Source organism: Cervus elaphus, chromosome X, assembly GCF_910594005.1.
Source record: "Cervus elaphus chromosome X, mCerEla1.1, whole genome shotgun sequence".
In the NCBI taxonomy this organism is placed as follows: Eukaryota; Metazoa; Chordata; class Mammalia; order Artiodactyla; family Cervidae; genus Cervus; species Cervus elaphus.
In genome coordinates, this window is record NC_057848.1 from 144,260,894 (window position 1) to 144,278,712 (window position 17,819).

A 17,819-nucleotide genomic window follows, 5' to 3' on the forward strand; every position below is an offset into this window, starting at 1 on the left:
AAGTTGCATATGGATGGTAGCAATGGAGATTGTGAGAAGGGAACTTAATTTGAGGATATTGAAGAGAAGATGTACTCATAATTTGGATGTGGGCTATATGAGAAAGAAGGTAGTTGTTTTTTGTTTTTTGTTTTTTTTTTTGACGTCGCTCACTCGTGTCCGACTCTTGCGACCCCATGGACTGTAGTCTAGCCTACCAGGCTCCTCTGTCCGTGGGATTCTCCAGGCAAGAATACTGGAGTGGGTTGCCATTTCCTTCTTCAGGAGATCTTCCCAACCCAGGGATCGAACCTGGGTCTCCTGCATTGCAGGCAGACGCTTTACCATCTGAGCCACCAGGGAAGCTCTAAGGTAGTTAAAGATGACTTGATGGTTTTTGTCTTGGGAAACTAGAAAATAGCCATTAATTTGAGTTGGAGGAGACTATAAGTAGAGAAGATGTGGGGGAAAATACGAGTTCTATGTGGCATACTAAGTATAAGATGTCTATAGGCATTCAAGTAGGTATTTGTATCCATGGGTCTGGAGTTCAGGGAAGAGTAGACTGGAGGTACCAATTTCTAATCATCAGCATATAGAGGGCATGTGAAATCCATGAGATTGATGAGATTGCCAAAGGAATGCATATACACAGCAGAAAGAAAAGCCTTAAGAATTGAGCCTTAGGGCATTCCAACACTAAGCTGTCAGGGAGCTGATGAAGAGGAATTGAGGAGCATGAAGGGGGTGGCAGACTGGGAAGGAGAGCCCAGACAGAGAGAAAGAAAACCAGGAGACGGCAACACCCTGAAGGTCAGCTCAAGAAAGAGTTGAAGTAAGATGAAAGCTGCAAATTAACCCTTGGACTTAACAGTGTAGAGGAAATTGGAGACCATGACAGAATCTGTTTTGGTGGAGTTAGGGACACAGAAGCCCCATAGGCAGGGGTTTAAAAGAAGCTGGGAAGAGAGGACATGGAGACTGTGAATGTGGAGAAGAGAGGATGGATCCATAATGGATTGATTACCAGAGGGTAGTGAGAGGGAGGTATTAGAGCAAGTGAAAAGATAAGGTTTTATTCCAAAGAGAGGGAATTTTATTCCAATAAAGAGAGGGAAAATGATGATGCCGAGAAGTGAGGCCACCTGAGACCACACAGCCCTTTTAAGCCGCCAGATTGCTGCCTTGGCCTGAGTGACTCTAGCGGAGAAACAGAAGCAAGGGCCATGAGTGGACAAGAAGGGATGGGCTCCAGGGCCAAAATGGAGGGGTTTGCCTTAGAGGCAGGGCAGGTTCTTCTAGAAACAGTAGAGGAGGTAGAGTATACGTGCCCAGATGCCGGTGGGTGGGAGGTGTGGTGGTAGATGGAAGCCCATGGAGGTCCTTATAGTCTCTGTTTTCTTCAGTGAAATGGTAAGCAAGGTGATCAGGTGATAGGGAGGATTGGGAGGATGTGTGAGTGGTCAGAGGCCAAAGGAAGTAGTAGATGTTCCAGTAACAACTCCCAGAGCATCAAGCCTTTGCTGTTCCCCTCCCATACTGATTCTGGATGTGGCTGTATGATTTCCTCTGGCTAATAGGACATTGGCAAATATGATGCATCTAATGACCTAAAAAACACTTGTGTCTGGGAACTCTCCCACCACCACTTGAAGAAGCTCAAGCGAGCCTGCTGGAGACAGGTGGCTCATCCAATAACAAACACCCACTGCCACCTGAGACCAAGCAGCCCCATTTGCGTCATCAGAGGACCACAGCCACACGAGTGACACCAAGCCAGCCCAGCAAAAAAACTCCCCAACCAAGCCTGATTCAAATCGCTGAGCCACAAAATCTTGAGCAGATTAAATAGTTCTGGCTTCAAGCCACTGTTGGGATGGCTTGATAGGGAACAAAGGCTGACAGATGCAGAGGAGAAGGTATGAATGATAGACAGGGAGAGCAGGAGAGAAAGTAGAATAGGGGAATGTAGCACAGTTGCTGGCAGTCCTGGGGGCCCACTTATGAGTCACAGTCATGAAGGTTAAGTGCATTCAGTCAGTATGCTTGGACTTTTCTCTGGCCACATTTCAGTTGCATGGTTACCAGTGTGGGGGACAGGGGGAATGGATTTAGTCGGGTTAGGGACTTTTCCAGGCAAATACAACACAGCCAAGGAGTCAGGTAAGATGGAAATGCATCCACAGGAATGATTATCATCATTTACCGTGGGATTTAACTTCAGAAAATAGAGGTGATCACGAAGCTGATTGGCCAGGGAAACATTGTTGGACCAATGGAGTGGATTTCTCAGAGGGGTAGCAGACGCTTTACCATCTGAGCCACCAGGGAAGCCCATCAGGACACTAGAGAGGATGAATTAGAAAAAGAGGAGGTGGTGGTCAGAGAGTCTGATACATGAATTAGAGATGATGGAAAGAGAACAGGTATTGCAGATGGCTAGGTCTGTGGTGTGACTATAGCAACGAGTGGCAGAAGAGATTGGCAGACAAGGTCAGGGGAAGAGAAGGAACGAGAAAGCAAGAGGCCAGGTTGAACTAATAGAGGGATCATCTGTGTAGATATTGGAATCGTCAGGAATTAGGACAGGGCTCATGCTGGAGTAGATTGCCCTCCATCAGGAACTAAGGTAACCCAGAAGTGTGGGGAGGGGGTCCTGAGATAACTATAACAAGAGGAGGGAGGGGGCCATGATGTGATGACATTAAATTTGAAACTGGAGGATGTAAGGGAGGAGGGACTGGAGGAAGGATGGCCTGAAAAGTGTTGACATGGAAGGAGGAGGATGCCTGCCTGACTCTCAGGCCCAGTAGACCTTGTGGGGGGAACACATGCCCTGGCATCAGCAGCCTTCAGGGAATTCCAGAATTTGCTTAAAGCAAGAAGGTGAAGAGAATGTTCAGCAAAGAGGCTGAGAACATTGGAGATTGTGCTGATAAGGATCCATGAGTTACAGACAGCACAGGGGAAGGATTTCAGGGACATCTCTGGTAGTCCAGTGGCTAAGGCTCCATACCCCCAATGCAGGGGGCCCAGGTTCGATCCGTGGTCGGGGAACTAGATCCCACATGCCACAACTAAGAGTTCACATGGCATGACTAAGACCTGCTGCAGCCAAATAAATAAATAAATATTTTAAAGGAAAGATTTCAAAAGTTGGGGAAGAGTGAGGAAAAGGAACAAGCAGGGAAAGGGCCTAGCCTTTTGAGAATTGGAGTGTGAAGGGTAAGATGCGCTCTGGAAACCAGGGCAGGGTGTGTGTGTGTGTGTGTGTGTTTCATGTGGTAAAGAACATGAGCAGAGATAAAAGGCAATTTGATATTTGACCCTGGGGCTGAAAAGCAGATATTGACGACAAGTTTGTCAGTTGTAGAGGTTGGGGAATTTCCAGGGTACCCCTCTCCACATCAGCCTACAGCCACGCAGCGGTGTGGACGTGTGGTGTTAGTTGCATAGTCCAGAGGTAAATGTGCGCCACACAGCCTCACCTCACTGCGCCTGGATTGTGTCCTTACACACTCGCATCCCTGAGAATGAGTGGCTGCATAAGGTACCTACCCTGGCATCTTTTCAACTCCAGGGCTTGCTGATAAACTTCCTTCTTCCAAACGTCTGACAAAAACAGTGAAGGGTTTTTGAAGAGGGACAAAAAGTGCCAGAGTGGAGTCTGATGTCCCCTCCTCAGGCACAAGGGTATAAACCCTGCTTTTCTTTGATGTTGCTCTAACACACTTGTGACGGCTCCACCAGGGGCTTTGATGTTCTCCACATGCTTCTGACATTCTGACACCTGGACTTGTACTCTGTGGAAGCAGCAAATTGAAACAATAGTCAGACTCTGGTATAAAAAGGAAAAGGACAGCAAGTCCTTGCCCAGAACTTTTTGATGCCTGTCGCCTGATTAGAGAGAATGCACGCACTGCCTCTTCAAACGCACAATTGTGAGCTTCCCATTTTAGTGTTCATGACAGGTGTCTGTCACTGGACATGCCTATCCCAGGATATCTCCAAGAAGGGATTGACCAGTTCCCTCCTGAAGCCCAGATCCCCGTCAGCTGTTTCCTCCGAACGGCATTTTACTTAAACATGAAGACTCTGTTCTTGGCCTTAGGCTGCCCTTCACATTTCATCTTTTATCATCTCTCCTCAAGTGACACTGCTTCTGTACCCCTGGATGAGCTCTCTCTCCAGCCTGCGTCCTCAGCTCCTGCAGGCCCTGATTTGAAAGTCTGTTGTTGTTGTTGAGTCACTCAGTTGTGTCCGACTCTTTGCGACACCCAAGGACTGTAGTCCACCAGGCTCCTCTGTCCATGGGATTTCATGCAAGAATACTGGAGTGGGTTGCCATTTCTTTTCCAGGCGCTCTTCCCAGCCCATGGATTGAACCCAGGTCTCCTGCATTGGCAGGTGAATTCTTTACCACTGAGCCACAGGGGAAGCCCCAATTTGGGAGTCTACCTCCTGTCATTTTCAACTTGACATACGTCGAGCCAGCTCTTCCTCCTCTCACTGGTTTCATCTCCAAGCTAACCATCTCCCAGAGAATATTCCAGGTCATGGCTTTTCCAACAACAGATAGTCTTTCCTTCACTTATTGACCCTCTGCTTTCCATACACGTTCACATCCTTGAAGAATGAATGGAGGGCAAAAAGTAAACAATTATTTTTTGTATTAAAGTTGCTCTTTTCAATGTGAAATCCTCCCATACAGAGCATGCATTTCTGCCAGCCTTAATAGCATTATGAGTTGGACCATAATGATTATGACTATGATTGGGTTCGCCATCTTGGGTTTTCACCCTCAGGTCTCCACTTCTCTTCCTAACATCTTAGACACGTTGGATATTTTCTTTTTCTCCCAAACTTCTTCCCCTGAAGGCTGCTCTCCTTTTGCTGCCATGAATAGATCAGATAGGTAAAGTGGATTTTCTTGATTTGTCAAGGGGAAATCACCCCCTTCATCACCTTCCCCAACCCCCGCTTCTTGTCACGTGGATGTTTTCAGTAAGACATTGGGGGTCCCTGCAAATATCAGAGGCTCCCTGGAAATCCAGTTAGTTCAGTGCCTCAGCAGCCCCCTCCCAAAGTCCTTGAGTTAACTGCATCACCAGGGGTCCTGGCATCACTGAGCTCTCCTCTGCTAGCAACAGTTCTGCACTGGAGGTCTGCTGTATCTCAGATTGTCCCTAACCAAGGAGGCTTGCTGAAGGACTCTCCAGAGTGGGGACAGATCCCAAACACAAGGCCTCCAGTCTTCTTTCTCCCCTTTTTCTGGAGGTCCATCTGGGGAGCCTTCAGATGACAAAGTGGAGGTTCTCTCTGAGCAGACTTCACTCTGTTTGTCAAAAGAAGATCCTTCCAGAACAAATTGTGAGAGAAGGTAGCTCAGCTGCCTTGTTGTGAAGCCCACATCGTGTCTTCACTAGAGGACCAGAAAGACTGCTTTCTGCTTATTGCCCTTTCTCAGGGTTTGGATGGATTGTTTTGCTCTTAGACGATCTCTGGATTTATTGGTCTTATGCCACTTTTTGGTCGACTCTGCTATTGGGCAAGATTGAACTTGCCTGAGAAAGCGTAATTTTAATGACTGCTTAATATTGCATATTCAGGACTAGGATTCCTGGTTTTCACCTAGGCGGCCCAGGTTCGACTCCCAGTGTGGTAATACCAGTCCTTGGGCTTCCCTGATAGCTCAGTTGGTAAAGAATCCACCTGCAATGCAGGAGACCCTGGTTCAATTCCTGGGTTGGGAAGATCCTCTGTAGAAGGGATAGGCTACCCACTCCAGTATTCTTGGGCTTCCTTTGTGGCTTAGCTGGTCCGGCTGCAATGTGGGAGACCTAGGTTCAATCCCTGGGTTGGGAAGATCCCCTGGAGAAGGTATCAGCTGCCCACTCTGGTATTATGGCCTGGAGGATTCCATGGATTGTACAGTCCATGGGGTCGCAAGAGTCGGACACAACTGAGCAACTTTCACTTTAACCAGTCCCATGCTGCCTCCTCTTTTTCTTTTTTGTTATCATAGATAGCTATTCAGTGAACTTCCAATGACTTCTTGAAATTCCCTACATCCGTGTCTATACCTCAGGGAGCCATATCTTCACTTCCCATTTATTCTTAGCTTCTGAAGTCAACTCCCTCCCCCCACCTGTCTTCCTCCAAGAGCCTCCTAGACCTCGTCCTCCACAGATAGCAGACCACTACAAAGGTGGGGCAGCTAGGCAGGGGCAACTCAGTTGCCTCCAACTCTGCGACCCCATGGACTGCTGCCCACCAGGCTCCTCTGTCCATGGGATTTCCCAGGCAATAATACTGGAGTGAGTGCCCCCTTTTGGGGAAGACTTTTTTCTCTCCTTTTCAGATTGCTAAAGGGAGTGATTTCCTCAAGGCATTAGAGACTAAGAAATCAAGGTCCTTAAAGAAAATGAAGGCATAACTCCCTTTATTGTAAGCTGAATGTGCTCCTGAAAGGGTTTTTAGGTTATCACCAGGCTGGGCTGCAGAGGGTCTAATCAACAGAGCCAGGAGACGAACCACCCTAACGATACCCTGAAAAACATTCATGCCATCTCCCTGAAGAACAGATCAGAAGATGCTTGTGCAGGGACATGTCTGCTGTTTGTTTAAAGAGTAGTCTGCAATAGAGAAGAAAAACACATAAGGAGGGTAGACAAAACTAAGTATGGATAATTCTTGTGATAGATATTGGACATGGATAAACAGGGCAGAATATATGCGTTCTGAATAGGAATGAATGGAAGGACCAAGTAGACACCAACCATTCCTGACAGTGATTCATCCTTAGACCAAGCCATATACTGGGGACACCAGTTTTGGTCCCATATGTCCCCTGCCCTATATATTAGGACTATTGGTCCCTTGGTATCTCTGACAGAACTGGTGTATATTGGCTCTCCATATCTTCATCACTGGTCTTTATAATCATATGAAGTGGGGAAAACTAAAGCAGCAGAGAATGGACATGTGAACATGACATGACATTGGATTCAATCCCTTCCATCGGACTACCGTGCAGTCAAGCGCTTATACTCTCTCTTTCTCCCTCCTCGACCCCTTGTTGATTCTCAGTGTTCTAAATCCTTCAGCAAACAGTGTGATCCAAGCCATCTTAGTCTGATCTGTGAGTTTTTTGGTCTGTGACATCTTGTATATCCTGCCTGGTAATGCAGTTGAAGTATACACAAGCATCAAGGTGATTTGTCACCATGATATTAAGTACTGACAGAAGGTAAAAGAAGTTGAATGCTTTGGTCAACAAAGGGACAAGTAACTGACGGAGACACCCATAGATCCAGCCTTAAGCTGAGCTCTTTTGACTTCTGGGCAGTAAGAAAAGAGATGACCCAGTGATCCAAGTTTCATCTCTTAAATACCATCAGAGGCTCAGAGATACGGGGGCCAATCAACCTAAGGGACAGGAACCATCCTTTTGTGGCAGAGGATCCATGCCAGGTTTCTGACTCTTGCATGGCCCATGGTGCTTGAGACAGAGAATCTAAGAACAACAACACAAAGCTAAATACCAGCGGGGCCCAGTGGGGAATTGAAATCAATGAAGAGATGCCTTTGGGTACTCAAGATACCTTGCTTGAATGGCATGTCATGTGGTAAACTGGAGAACGTAATTACTTTAAGGTGGCCGCTGAAACTCAACTCTATATGAACTTTCCCATGGGACAGAGCCCAGTGTGGCCAGACGGTTAATATTTTTATGAGAAGCCAGAAATACAAAATTTTATGAGAATTCTTCCAGTTAAAAACTCACAAAAAAAAAAAAAAAAAAAACTCACAAGTTTGCCAAGATCGTAGTTCCCAAATACCACTTATCCAATAAAAGGAACTAGGACTCCTTGGAGAAGTGGCTGATTCTAGGGCTGGGGCAGAGAAAATACATCTTGAGCTTGGAGCATCTTGTAGTACCATAAAGGAAGTGCTACACACACACAGAGTGCTGGAGGATGTCAAAGGGTCACAAGAACCAACTGAAAGAGTTCCCACTGGTCAAATCTGGAACAGTTTGAGCAACTAAATAAATAACATTATTGGTTTGTAACCCAAAGTAGTCAGTAAACATCGATGAGTCCATACTGGTATAAATAGATGACCGAATAAATAAATAAATGGCAAAGAAGGTAAAAATTCTCCTTTCAGAAGAATTTCTCCCCACCTAGGAGGTGGTACTGAATTCCTCCCCACCTTTTCAGGGTAACAAGCTTCTAAAGAATAAAGAATGGAAAGGGAAAAGTAGTATCCTAACTTTGCAGAGGAGAAAGCAGGCGGAGCCCACCTCAACCAAGTTATCGAGGTCAATGTCATCAGTAAGGTCACATGGATAGGATGTACCCCCGGTATGATGTGTGAGAAGAACATGTCATCTCTGTGGTCTTCTTCCCCCCAACCCATAAGCCAGTCTAATGAGGAGAAGACTTCAGACAAACCCAAACTGATAAATGTTCTATAAAACACTTGACCAGTACTCTTCAAACTCTCAAGGCCGTCAAAAACAAAGAAAGACTGGGACAGAGGAGGCCAAGGAGCCATGACATTAAATACAATGTGGCATCCTTGATTTTTAGAACCAAAACAGAAAATGGACTTCAGTGGAAATACACTATGGAGTTTAGTTTATTTTAAAAATTTTATTTAATCAGTCAATTAATTGGGCTGTACCAGGCACACAGGATCTTAGTTGCAGTATGTGGGATCTTTAGTTGTGGCTTGCAAACTCTTAGTTGAGGCATGTGGGATCTAGTTCCCCAACCAGGAATCAAACCCGGACCCCCTGCATTGGGAGTGTGGAGTCTTAGCCACTGGACCAGCAGGGAAGTCTCATATTGTGCTAGTTTTAATTTCTTATTTTTAACAAATGCACCATGGTTATGTAAGAAGTTAACAGAGGAAGCTGGATGGGGGATATACAGAAACTGTACTATCTTTGCAACATTTATGTAAATCTAAGCTTATTCCAAAATTGAAAAATTATTTTTAAAAAATCATTAGTTCAAATAAAACACATGTACTGATAAATCTGGCTTGGGGCTTTCTGTTGGATCCTCTGATTTTGATGGAAAGTAAATGTTCCGATGATGGTGCTCCCCTGAATCAGAAACCACAGGAAGCCACCACCCCTTAACTCAAAGATCAACCCTCCTTTCATGGCACTCAGATTTATTACCTTTTCCTTCCTCCTAGCAAAGGTCTCGATCTTCTTCTATTCCTATATATATTATATATCTATATATCTGTATCTATCTGTTCTTTCTTCTGCCTGGTATGTTGATATAAGTAGTTGGAACTCCAATAGCCATATTGGAAAATACAGCTTAAGACCAGAAGCCCTGTACAATGGAACAACAAAATAATATATTTTATCAAATCAAACATGTCAGTTTTAAGGCACAGCATTATTTTATGTACTGCAAAGGAAGAAAAGAAATGCTACCAATTAAATTAAGACACAACCTTTTCTTATCCATTGGATTTTTCTTTGATTTTTCAATTAGTAAATGATCTCTTTTACACTTATTTAGATATAGATTTTTGGGTCACTACATTATTCTTGTGCATACACATAAAAAGGAAACTGCACTAAATAAATTGTTTATGGTACTGCTGGATCTTCTTCAGATTCAAATGTCAACTCTTCTAAGACATCTGCACTTCCATGCTTATTGCAGTGTTGTTCACAATAGCCAAGGCAGAGAAACAACCTGAACACCCATTGACAGATGCATGGATAAAGACGATGTAGTAGGTGAGCAATGGAAAAAGAAGAAGGGAATCATGCCATTTGTAACAAGGATGGACCATGAAGGTATTGTGCTAAGTGAGACCGAAAAGACAAATTCTGTGTGATCTCTGTCCTCCACTATCTCACAGAGTTTGCTCAAATTCATGTCCATTAAGTTGGTGAGGCCATCCAACCATCTCATCCTCTGCCTCCCACTTCTCCTTTTGCCTTCAGTCTTTCCCAGCATCAGGATTTTTTCCAATGAGTTGCCTGTTCACATCAGGTGGCTCAAGTATTGGAGCTTCAGCTTCCGCATCAGCCCTTCCAATGAATGTTCAGAGTTGATTTCCTTAAGGATTGACTGGTTTAATTTCCTTTGCAGCCTAAGGGACCCCCAAGAGTGTTCTCCAGCACCACAATTCCCTGTGTTGTTCCCCGGGTTGTTCAGTGTATCCTTATTGCTTATCTGTTTTATACATAATAGTTTGTATTTCTTAATCCCCTACCCCTGTCTTGCCACTCCTTGCTTCCTTCTCCCCACTGGTAACCACTGGTTTGTTCTCTGTATCTGTGAGTCTGTTTGTTTTGTTAAATACATTTGTTTTATTTTTAAAGATACCACATATAAGTGATAACATATAGTATTTGTCTCTGTCTGATTTTTGTCTCTAAGCATAATGCCCTCCGAGTCCATCTATGTTGTTACACTTAGAAAATTTCATTCTTTTTATGGCTGGATAATATCCATGTATATATATGTGTGTGTGTGTGTGTGTGTATGTATGTATATACCTCACATCTTTTTTTTTTTTTTTTTTTTTTTTTTTTTTTTTTTTTTTTATTAGTTGGAGGCTAATTACTTCACAACATTTCAGTGGGTTTTGTCATACATTGATATGAATCAGCCATAGATTTACACTTATTCCCCATCCCAATCCCCCCTCCCACCTCCCTCTTCACCCGACTCCTCTGGGTCTTCCCAGTGCACCAGGCCCGAGCACTTGTCTCATGCATCCCACCTGGGCTGGTGATCTGTTTCACCATAGATAGTATACATGCTGTTCTTTCAAAACATCCCACCCTCACATTCTCCCACAGAGTTCAAAAGTCTGTTCTGTATTTCTGTGTCTCTTTTTCTGTTTTGCATATAGGGTTATCATTACCATCTTTCTAAATTCCATATATATGTGTTAGTATGCTGTAATGTTCTTTATCTTTCTAACATCTTTATCCATTGATCTGTTGATGGGCATCTGGGATGCTTCCATATCTTGGCTATTGTAAATAATACTGCTATGAACATTGGGGTGCACGTATCTTTTCAAATTCATGTTTTTATTTTTTTTCTGAATATGTACCCAGGAGTGGAATCCCTGGATCATATGGTAATGCTGTTTTTAGCTTTTTGAGGAACCTCCATACTGCTTTCCATAGTGACGTATCAGTTTACATTCCTGCCAATCCTGTATGGGGGTTCCCTTTTCTCTACATCCTTGCCAACATTTTTTATTTGTAGCATGTGCGTGCTAAGTCACGTCAGTCGTGTCCCACTCTTTGCGACCATATGGACTATAGCCTGCCAGGCTCCTCTGTCTGTGGGATTCTCCAGGCAAGAAGGAGTGGCTTGCCATGCCCTACTCCAGGGGATCTTTCTGACTGAGGGATCACACTTGCGTCTCTTACATCTCCTGCATTCACAGGTAGGTTGTTTATCACTGCCACCACCTGGGAAGCCCTGTTATTATAGGCTTTGTGACAATAGCTATTTTGACAATAGACATTCTGACAGGTGTGATGTGATATCTCATTGTGGTTTTGATTTGTATTTCTCTAATAATTAGTGATGTTGAGCATGTTTTCATGTGCCTGTTAGTCATCTGTATGTCTTCTTTGGAAAAAAGTCCATTCCGGTCTTGAACTGATTTTTAATCAGCTTTTAGGGTTTTTTTTGTATTGAGTTGCATGAGCTGTTTGTATGTTTTGGATGTTAACCTCTTATTGGTCATATCATTTGCAAATATGTTCTCCTATTCAGTAGATTGTCTTTTTAAAAATTATTTTTATTTTTTAAAATTAAAAAAATTATTTTTAAAATTTTCAGTTGCACTGAATCTTTGTTGCTACATGTGAGCTTTCTCTAGTTGTGGCGACTTCTCTTGTTGTAGAGCACAGGCTCTAGGTGCTTGGACTCAGGAGCTGTGGCACATGGGCTTAGTTGCCCCATGGTATTTGAAATCTTCCCTAACAAAGAATTGAACCCATGTCCACTGAATTGGCAGGCGGATTCTTACCCACTGTACCACCGGGGAAGTCCCAGTAGGTTCTATTTTTGTATTGTTGATGGTTTCAAGTAAATCTTAAATATTCTCACCACCCCCTCCCCAAAAAGGTAATTATGTGAGGTGAAGGATGTGTTAACCAACATCATTTTGGTCATCATTTCACAATACATATGTGTATCATCATCACATTGTACTCCTTCAACTTACACAATATTATATGTCAATTATATCTCAACTGAGCTGTAATAGATAAAATATTTAAAGAACAAATTCCAACTCTTCTAAATCACTTTTGTACTTAGTATCTCTTAATAATATTGGTATCTCTTAATAATATTAGTATCTCTTAATATCGTCTTCTGCACCATCAAAAGTGTTGTTGATGCATAATTTCTTAAGAATACTCTTCTAATGGTTCTATAAGTTTGTTCCTAGCCAGTAAGACCACTCTGTTGAGTCTTTTTTTTTTTAATTATTTATTTTGGCTGCACCGGGTCCTAGTTGCAGCACGTGGGATCTAGTTTCCTGTTCAGGGATTGAACCTGTACCCCATGCACTGGGAGCATGTAGTCCTAGCCACTGGATCACCAGGGAAGTCCCTCTGTTGAGTCTTGATGGGCTTGCTCAGGCAATGACAACTATGATCAACAGCAATTGTAAGATTTATCCCAGTTTTAAAGATGTGAAAAACGTGAAAAAAAAAAAATGTCTTGGAATGAGTGAAATGAGATGGAAAGAGCGCCCTCGGTAGTCTGAACTGTTTTCCTCCATACTTGTTTTATATACAGGGGAGAAATCCCCCCCCCCCATTTTTAAAAGTCATTGCTTTTCTCTTTTTAATGTTCATAGGAGCAAAATTTATTGTCTTTTTCAAAAGTTTAGCCATTCTGCAAGGTCTGTAGTGTTATTAAGATTTGGTTTTATTTGAATCTGTCTCTTTTTTAAAAAATATTTTTGCAACCTGTGAGTGCTGGATATTCAAGGCCTCAGTCCTGGTTCTGGCCCTGAGTGACCACAGTCATGTGACTTGTCTGGACTCAGTTCCACCATCTGTAAAGGAGGGAAGGGTCACACACCTCTTCCAGCTCGGATTGTCTCCCTTCTGTGTGCATACAGCAAATAAAAAGGTGTGGATCAGCTGGGTCCTAGGAGACCTGCTTGAATGTGAAGAGAATACAGTTGACCCTTGTACAGTATATGGCCACTGCTTTTCCGATCTCTGTTATTCATAACCAAACCCGATCCATACTGGTACACAATTATTATGTTAGCCAGTACTACTTTGCTCACTCACTGTGACTTATTCCACTCTTAAATCCTTCATGACTAAATGAATCAAGGCATACATTTCTTTACTTTTTAGGTGTCTTAACACTTTGCTAATCACCCTCATTTCACCCTTCACTTCAGTTTTACTGAAGCCAATTCTCCATTTATAACCCTCTGAGGCTGAACTCAGGTCTGCAAAAAAAAAAATAGTAATGAAAGTTTTTATTTTTAAATCTAAGCACAGTATCACTTCCAGGATTAGTGGTAATGCCTTCCTCTACTGAATACTTGATTAGATATATCTCTTGAGCTTGTGAAAAGAAACTGGAATTGCTGGCAAATGAAAAAAATTAAGGGAGAACTTAAAAATCAGAAATGTAGAACAAATTTCAAGAGTAGAGAAGATTCAGGAGAAATTAATGGGTGCTTTGTACTGCTTGTCATACATCTCTGAGGGGAAAAAAGACTTTTCCTTTTTCTGGAAAATGAAGTACAACTTGTCAGTGACAACCATCTATTAAGAAATTTCCTTTTGTGATAGAGTGAGGATTTTTTTCCCCAGAGGTAAATTATTCAACACAGTTAATTTGAATCCATGTTTGAGCCTGCGATGAAGTTATCAATTTTATTACCATCTCCCTCAGTCTGTCCTGATACTATCATTGCCTGAGACTCCGGTACCCATAGCAACAGCCACTATTTCAGACATCACTTCCCCAGGCAGCAGAGCACGGCCTGTGAGTGACAAGCATCCAGCTGTGCATCTCAGGGTGGTAGTTTCCAAGGCTGGAAGACCAAATCACGGCAGAGTCCCATGTCCTGAAAATCAGGTTATCAAGGAACTGGGAAGCCTGCAAGTAGGCAGGAGGGTGACACACCCACCAGAAGTTTGCTCACACCTTTTGAGAGATATGCATTGGAAGAGGCTGGGTAAATAAGGAGACTTAGAGCGATGGACACAGTCAAGACATCATGAAGTACATACAGTGGCGCAGACTTCATTCGTCTGAATGCTCCTCACTTCTTTCCATCCCTACCCCACATAATCACACAGCTGTTTGTGGACCCCAAAACTGAACTAGGAAAAGGGGGATTTAGAACATTTACATTCATCTTGCAGAAGAACACAGAGGGAAAACGATTAAGCTGCCGCTATCTTTAAATGTTCCCTGCCAAGTAGTGGCTTGTAATAGGCAGTGGAGTGTAACAATCCCAAGTCTTGTTGAGTCTGGCCAGTGAGGAAATCCTCCTTTTCCAGGTAAATAAGAGGATATAGGTCAGAGTAGACTTCTCTGCATCATCCCAGGGAGCCCCTCTGAATCATGGATAAGGGAAAGATGGGATAACAAGGGGGACCCAGTGCCCAAGACTAGGGTCAGCTTTAGAATCCCAGTGAAGAGGCCATGACAGCCAGTGGTTCGGTAGATAAATTACAGTACCCCATGCAGAGCAAAAACAGAGTTTCTCTGTCCAGAGGAGCTGAATTTGCAGATAGAACATGTGTGTTTTACCACCACCTCCCCCATACACAGCTTTCATGCCCGAAGGGAAACCACTCAGGAAGAGATACAGTCTCTGGGCATTTCCACTCCCAAGGTCTTTCCAGGTGTTCAGAGCCAACTCAGGTAGTAGTGCTTCTGCCTGTGAGGAGCAGCGAGAGAGCCTGAACTGAGGGATTCTGGTGTGTGGGTGTTGACTGCCTTCCAGTGAGGTGCCCTGCTATCTCTGATGCATTTGGTGGCTGCTTTTGAATAAATGTTCCCTCTGAGAAGGATTTTGGCTGACATGTGGCAGCCATCCCCGTCCTAGGCTGGAAGGCACCCCTGTAATTAGGGTTGAGACTGCAGTGATCAGGGCTGTCTTCACGAGGGGATTTCCCTCCCTTCCCGGCCTTCTTATCTGGCTGGATTCCCAGTCTGCTCACCCATTATTCTTAACCCATTGATATACCTGTGAGGTAACAAAAAAAAAAAAAAAAGCATGGCATTAGAAGATCTATGTTCATGTCCACATTCCATAACTTTCTTATCTGTGTGGCCTCCCTTTTTCTCACTGATAATGCATATCCTTCATCTTTCTTTTCTTTAAATGTATTTATTTGGCTGTGCTAGGTCTTAGTTGTGACACACAGGATCTTCCATCTTCATTTTGACACTTGGGATCTTTAGTTGTGACCTGTGGGATCTAGTTCCCTGACCAGGGATTGAACCCAGGTCCCCTGAATTGGGAGCACGGAGTCTTAGCCACTGGACCACCAGGGACATCCCTGTCCTTCTTATTTCTTAAGATTCTTATAAAAATATAAGAATATAAAATATATATATTAAAAATATAAATATAAAAATATAAGAATGTACATAAGAGGACTTGGACCTGCAGAGTGCCATTATTATTATTTTTGTTGATCAGCCCCTTGACTATAGGGAAGATAGCTAGAGGCTTATTACTCATTATCACTGTCACTCAGGGTGAGCTTGTTAATGACAGTCTCTGCCATGCTGCCTTCCAAGACCCCAGCTTGCTACTAAGAATCAGCAAACATTAAGATGTGTGCATCTTACTGAACTGAAATACATCACTTAATGCTGAAGATTTTTTTTTTTTTTTTTTTTGGCCACACCGCTTGTGGGAATTCCCTGACCAGAGATGGAACCCATACCACCTGCCTCAAGTTCCAATCCCCTTTCTTTTAATCTCTGCCCATTCCCTTCACTTCTTCCCCAGAGGCAACTACTGTGATGAGTTTTGAACCATATTCTATCTTTACCATACATAAGCACCTACAAACACCACCCATCAACCCTAGAGCCCAAGACCAACCACCTTACCTCACCCTCCCCACATATACATTGTTTATAAGGGGAAGACTGATTTTGTATTTTCCAAGGGCCCATGTAAGACCTCCCTCCCTCTGTAGAGATCCTGAACTGCACATGGATGGGGCGTGGTTGGGTGGAGAGTCTCCTGGATACCTGTTTAAAACTTAAATTAGAGATCTGCATAAATGAATAAAAGAGAGACCTTTATTTTTGCATCAACTAGTAAGTTTATTTGAAGAAGGGAAAATTTTATTGGAAGGACTGGCAAAACTGGAAGAAAAAACGTGGGAAATACTGCCATCTGCGTGGCAGGCAGGGTGACCTTGGGCAGTCACCCATGACTCAGGGGAAAGTCCAGTCCAGAATCAGTCCTCCTTGTCGCCGTTGCCCAGGGTAAGCTTGTCAAAGACGTACTCCACCAGACCGCCTTCCAAGGACCTCATCTTGCGCACACTGGTGAGATGGTCTCCTAGCTCTTCGATGAACTCGAGCTGCTGGTCCAGGTGGCACATCTCTAGGAAGTGGCACATCTCTAGGAAGTGGCACAGATGGGCGTTGCTGCTGTCGGTGGCCAGGTGGTGCAGGTCGAGCAGGCTCTGGCTGACGCTCTTCTCCAGGTGCAGGGTGTCCTGCATGGCTTGGAGTCTGCTCTCCCACTCTTGGGTCTTGGGCATCCTGAGGTCGAGGAAGGAGAACCGGCTGCCATGCCGGTTCAGCAGGAACATCAGGCTCTTGGCCCTCTTGCTGTGCTCGTGGGAGAGGAGCAGGAGGAAGTGGGCGACGAGCTTCAAGGCCACGTCGTGGTGGTGGTGAAGGGCGCAGGCCCTGGCCAGGCACTGGAAGGACTCGTGGACCTCCAGAGCGGCGGGGCTGTTGAACGCGACCTCGCACTCGCCGTGGTAATGGCGTCTCACCATCACGGCCTCTGCGGGCATCACGGCGGGCGCTGTCACCATCATCCGGCAGGTCTCTCGGATAGGAAAACAGCGGACCAGGCAGCAGGAGGATGGGCAGCAGCGGAGGCGGAGATACCATCCGCCTCCTCGGAGCCTTCCAACGGTAAGCCATGATGGCTCCCACAGGAGTACTCGCAGCTGGATGGCAAGCGGCTGGCCAACGGCTTGGATGGACCGGAAGTGGCCGTTGTTATGGGGGAACCGGTTGTCGGGAAGATCCGTTACAGGAAGTAGATGATGGAACGTGGAGGTGGAGGGGGTGGGGCACCACGCTCTAGGTTCCATAGGAGCCTGGGTGAGGCAGAAAACACAGGGCAAGTGTGCCTCTGTCTTGAGACCATTAAAAAATAATAATAATAACCCTATTGAGATATAATTAATATACTCTAAATTTGATCTTTGGAAAGTGAACATTTACTGATTTTTGGTGTGTGTGTGTATTCATGAAGTTGTGCAACCATTACCACATCTCAGAATATTTTCATCACTCCAAAATGAAATTCCCTACCCACTAGCAGTCACTCCCCATCTCGCCTCCCCCCACATCTGGCCACCAATAAACTTTCTATCTCTATAGATTTGCTACTTCTGGACTTTTCAAAGAAATACAGTCGTACAGTATGTGGCCTTCTGTATCTGCCTTCTTTTACTTAGCATAATGTTTTAAATCTTTTAGCCTTTTTATTGCTAAATAGTATTCCATATGAATATACCACATTTTATTTATTCTTTCATCAGTTGATGGGCATTTGAGTTGTTTCCA

The 17,819-nt window shown here is 44.1% G+C and overlaps 1 protein-coding gene and 1 non-coding gene across 2 annotated transcripts; both read right to left on the reverse strand.

The window, feature by feature from the left end:
* Nucleotides 1-270: 270 nt before the first annotated feature.
* TRNAC-GCA lies at nucleotides 271-342 on the reverse strand. The gene has a single exon. It is a non-coding gene; the product is annotated as a tRNA-Cys (tRNA).
* A 16,004-nt stretch (nucleotides 343-16,346) lies between these two features.
* On the reverse strand, nucleotides 16,347-17,341 carry LOC122690518 (ferritin heavy chain-like). Its single transcript, XM_043897457.1, has one exon. The coding sequence runs from the start codon at nucleotides 17,339-17,341 to the stop codon at nucleotides 16,466-16,468; it is 876 nt and encodes a 291-aa protein (XP_043753392.1). The 3' UTR covers nucleotides 16,347-16,465.
* Nucleotides 17,342-17,819: the final 478 nt, after the last annotated feature.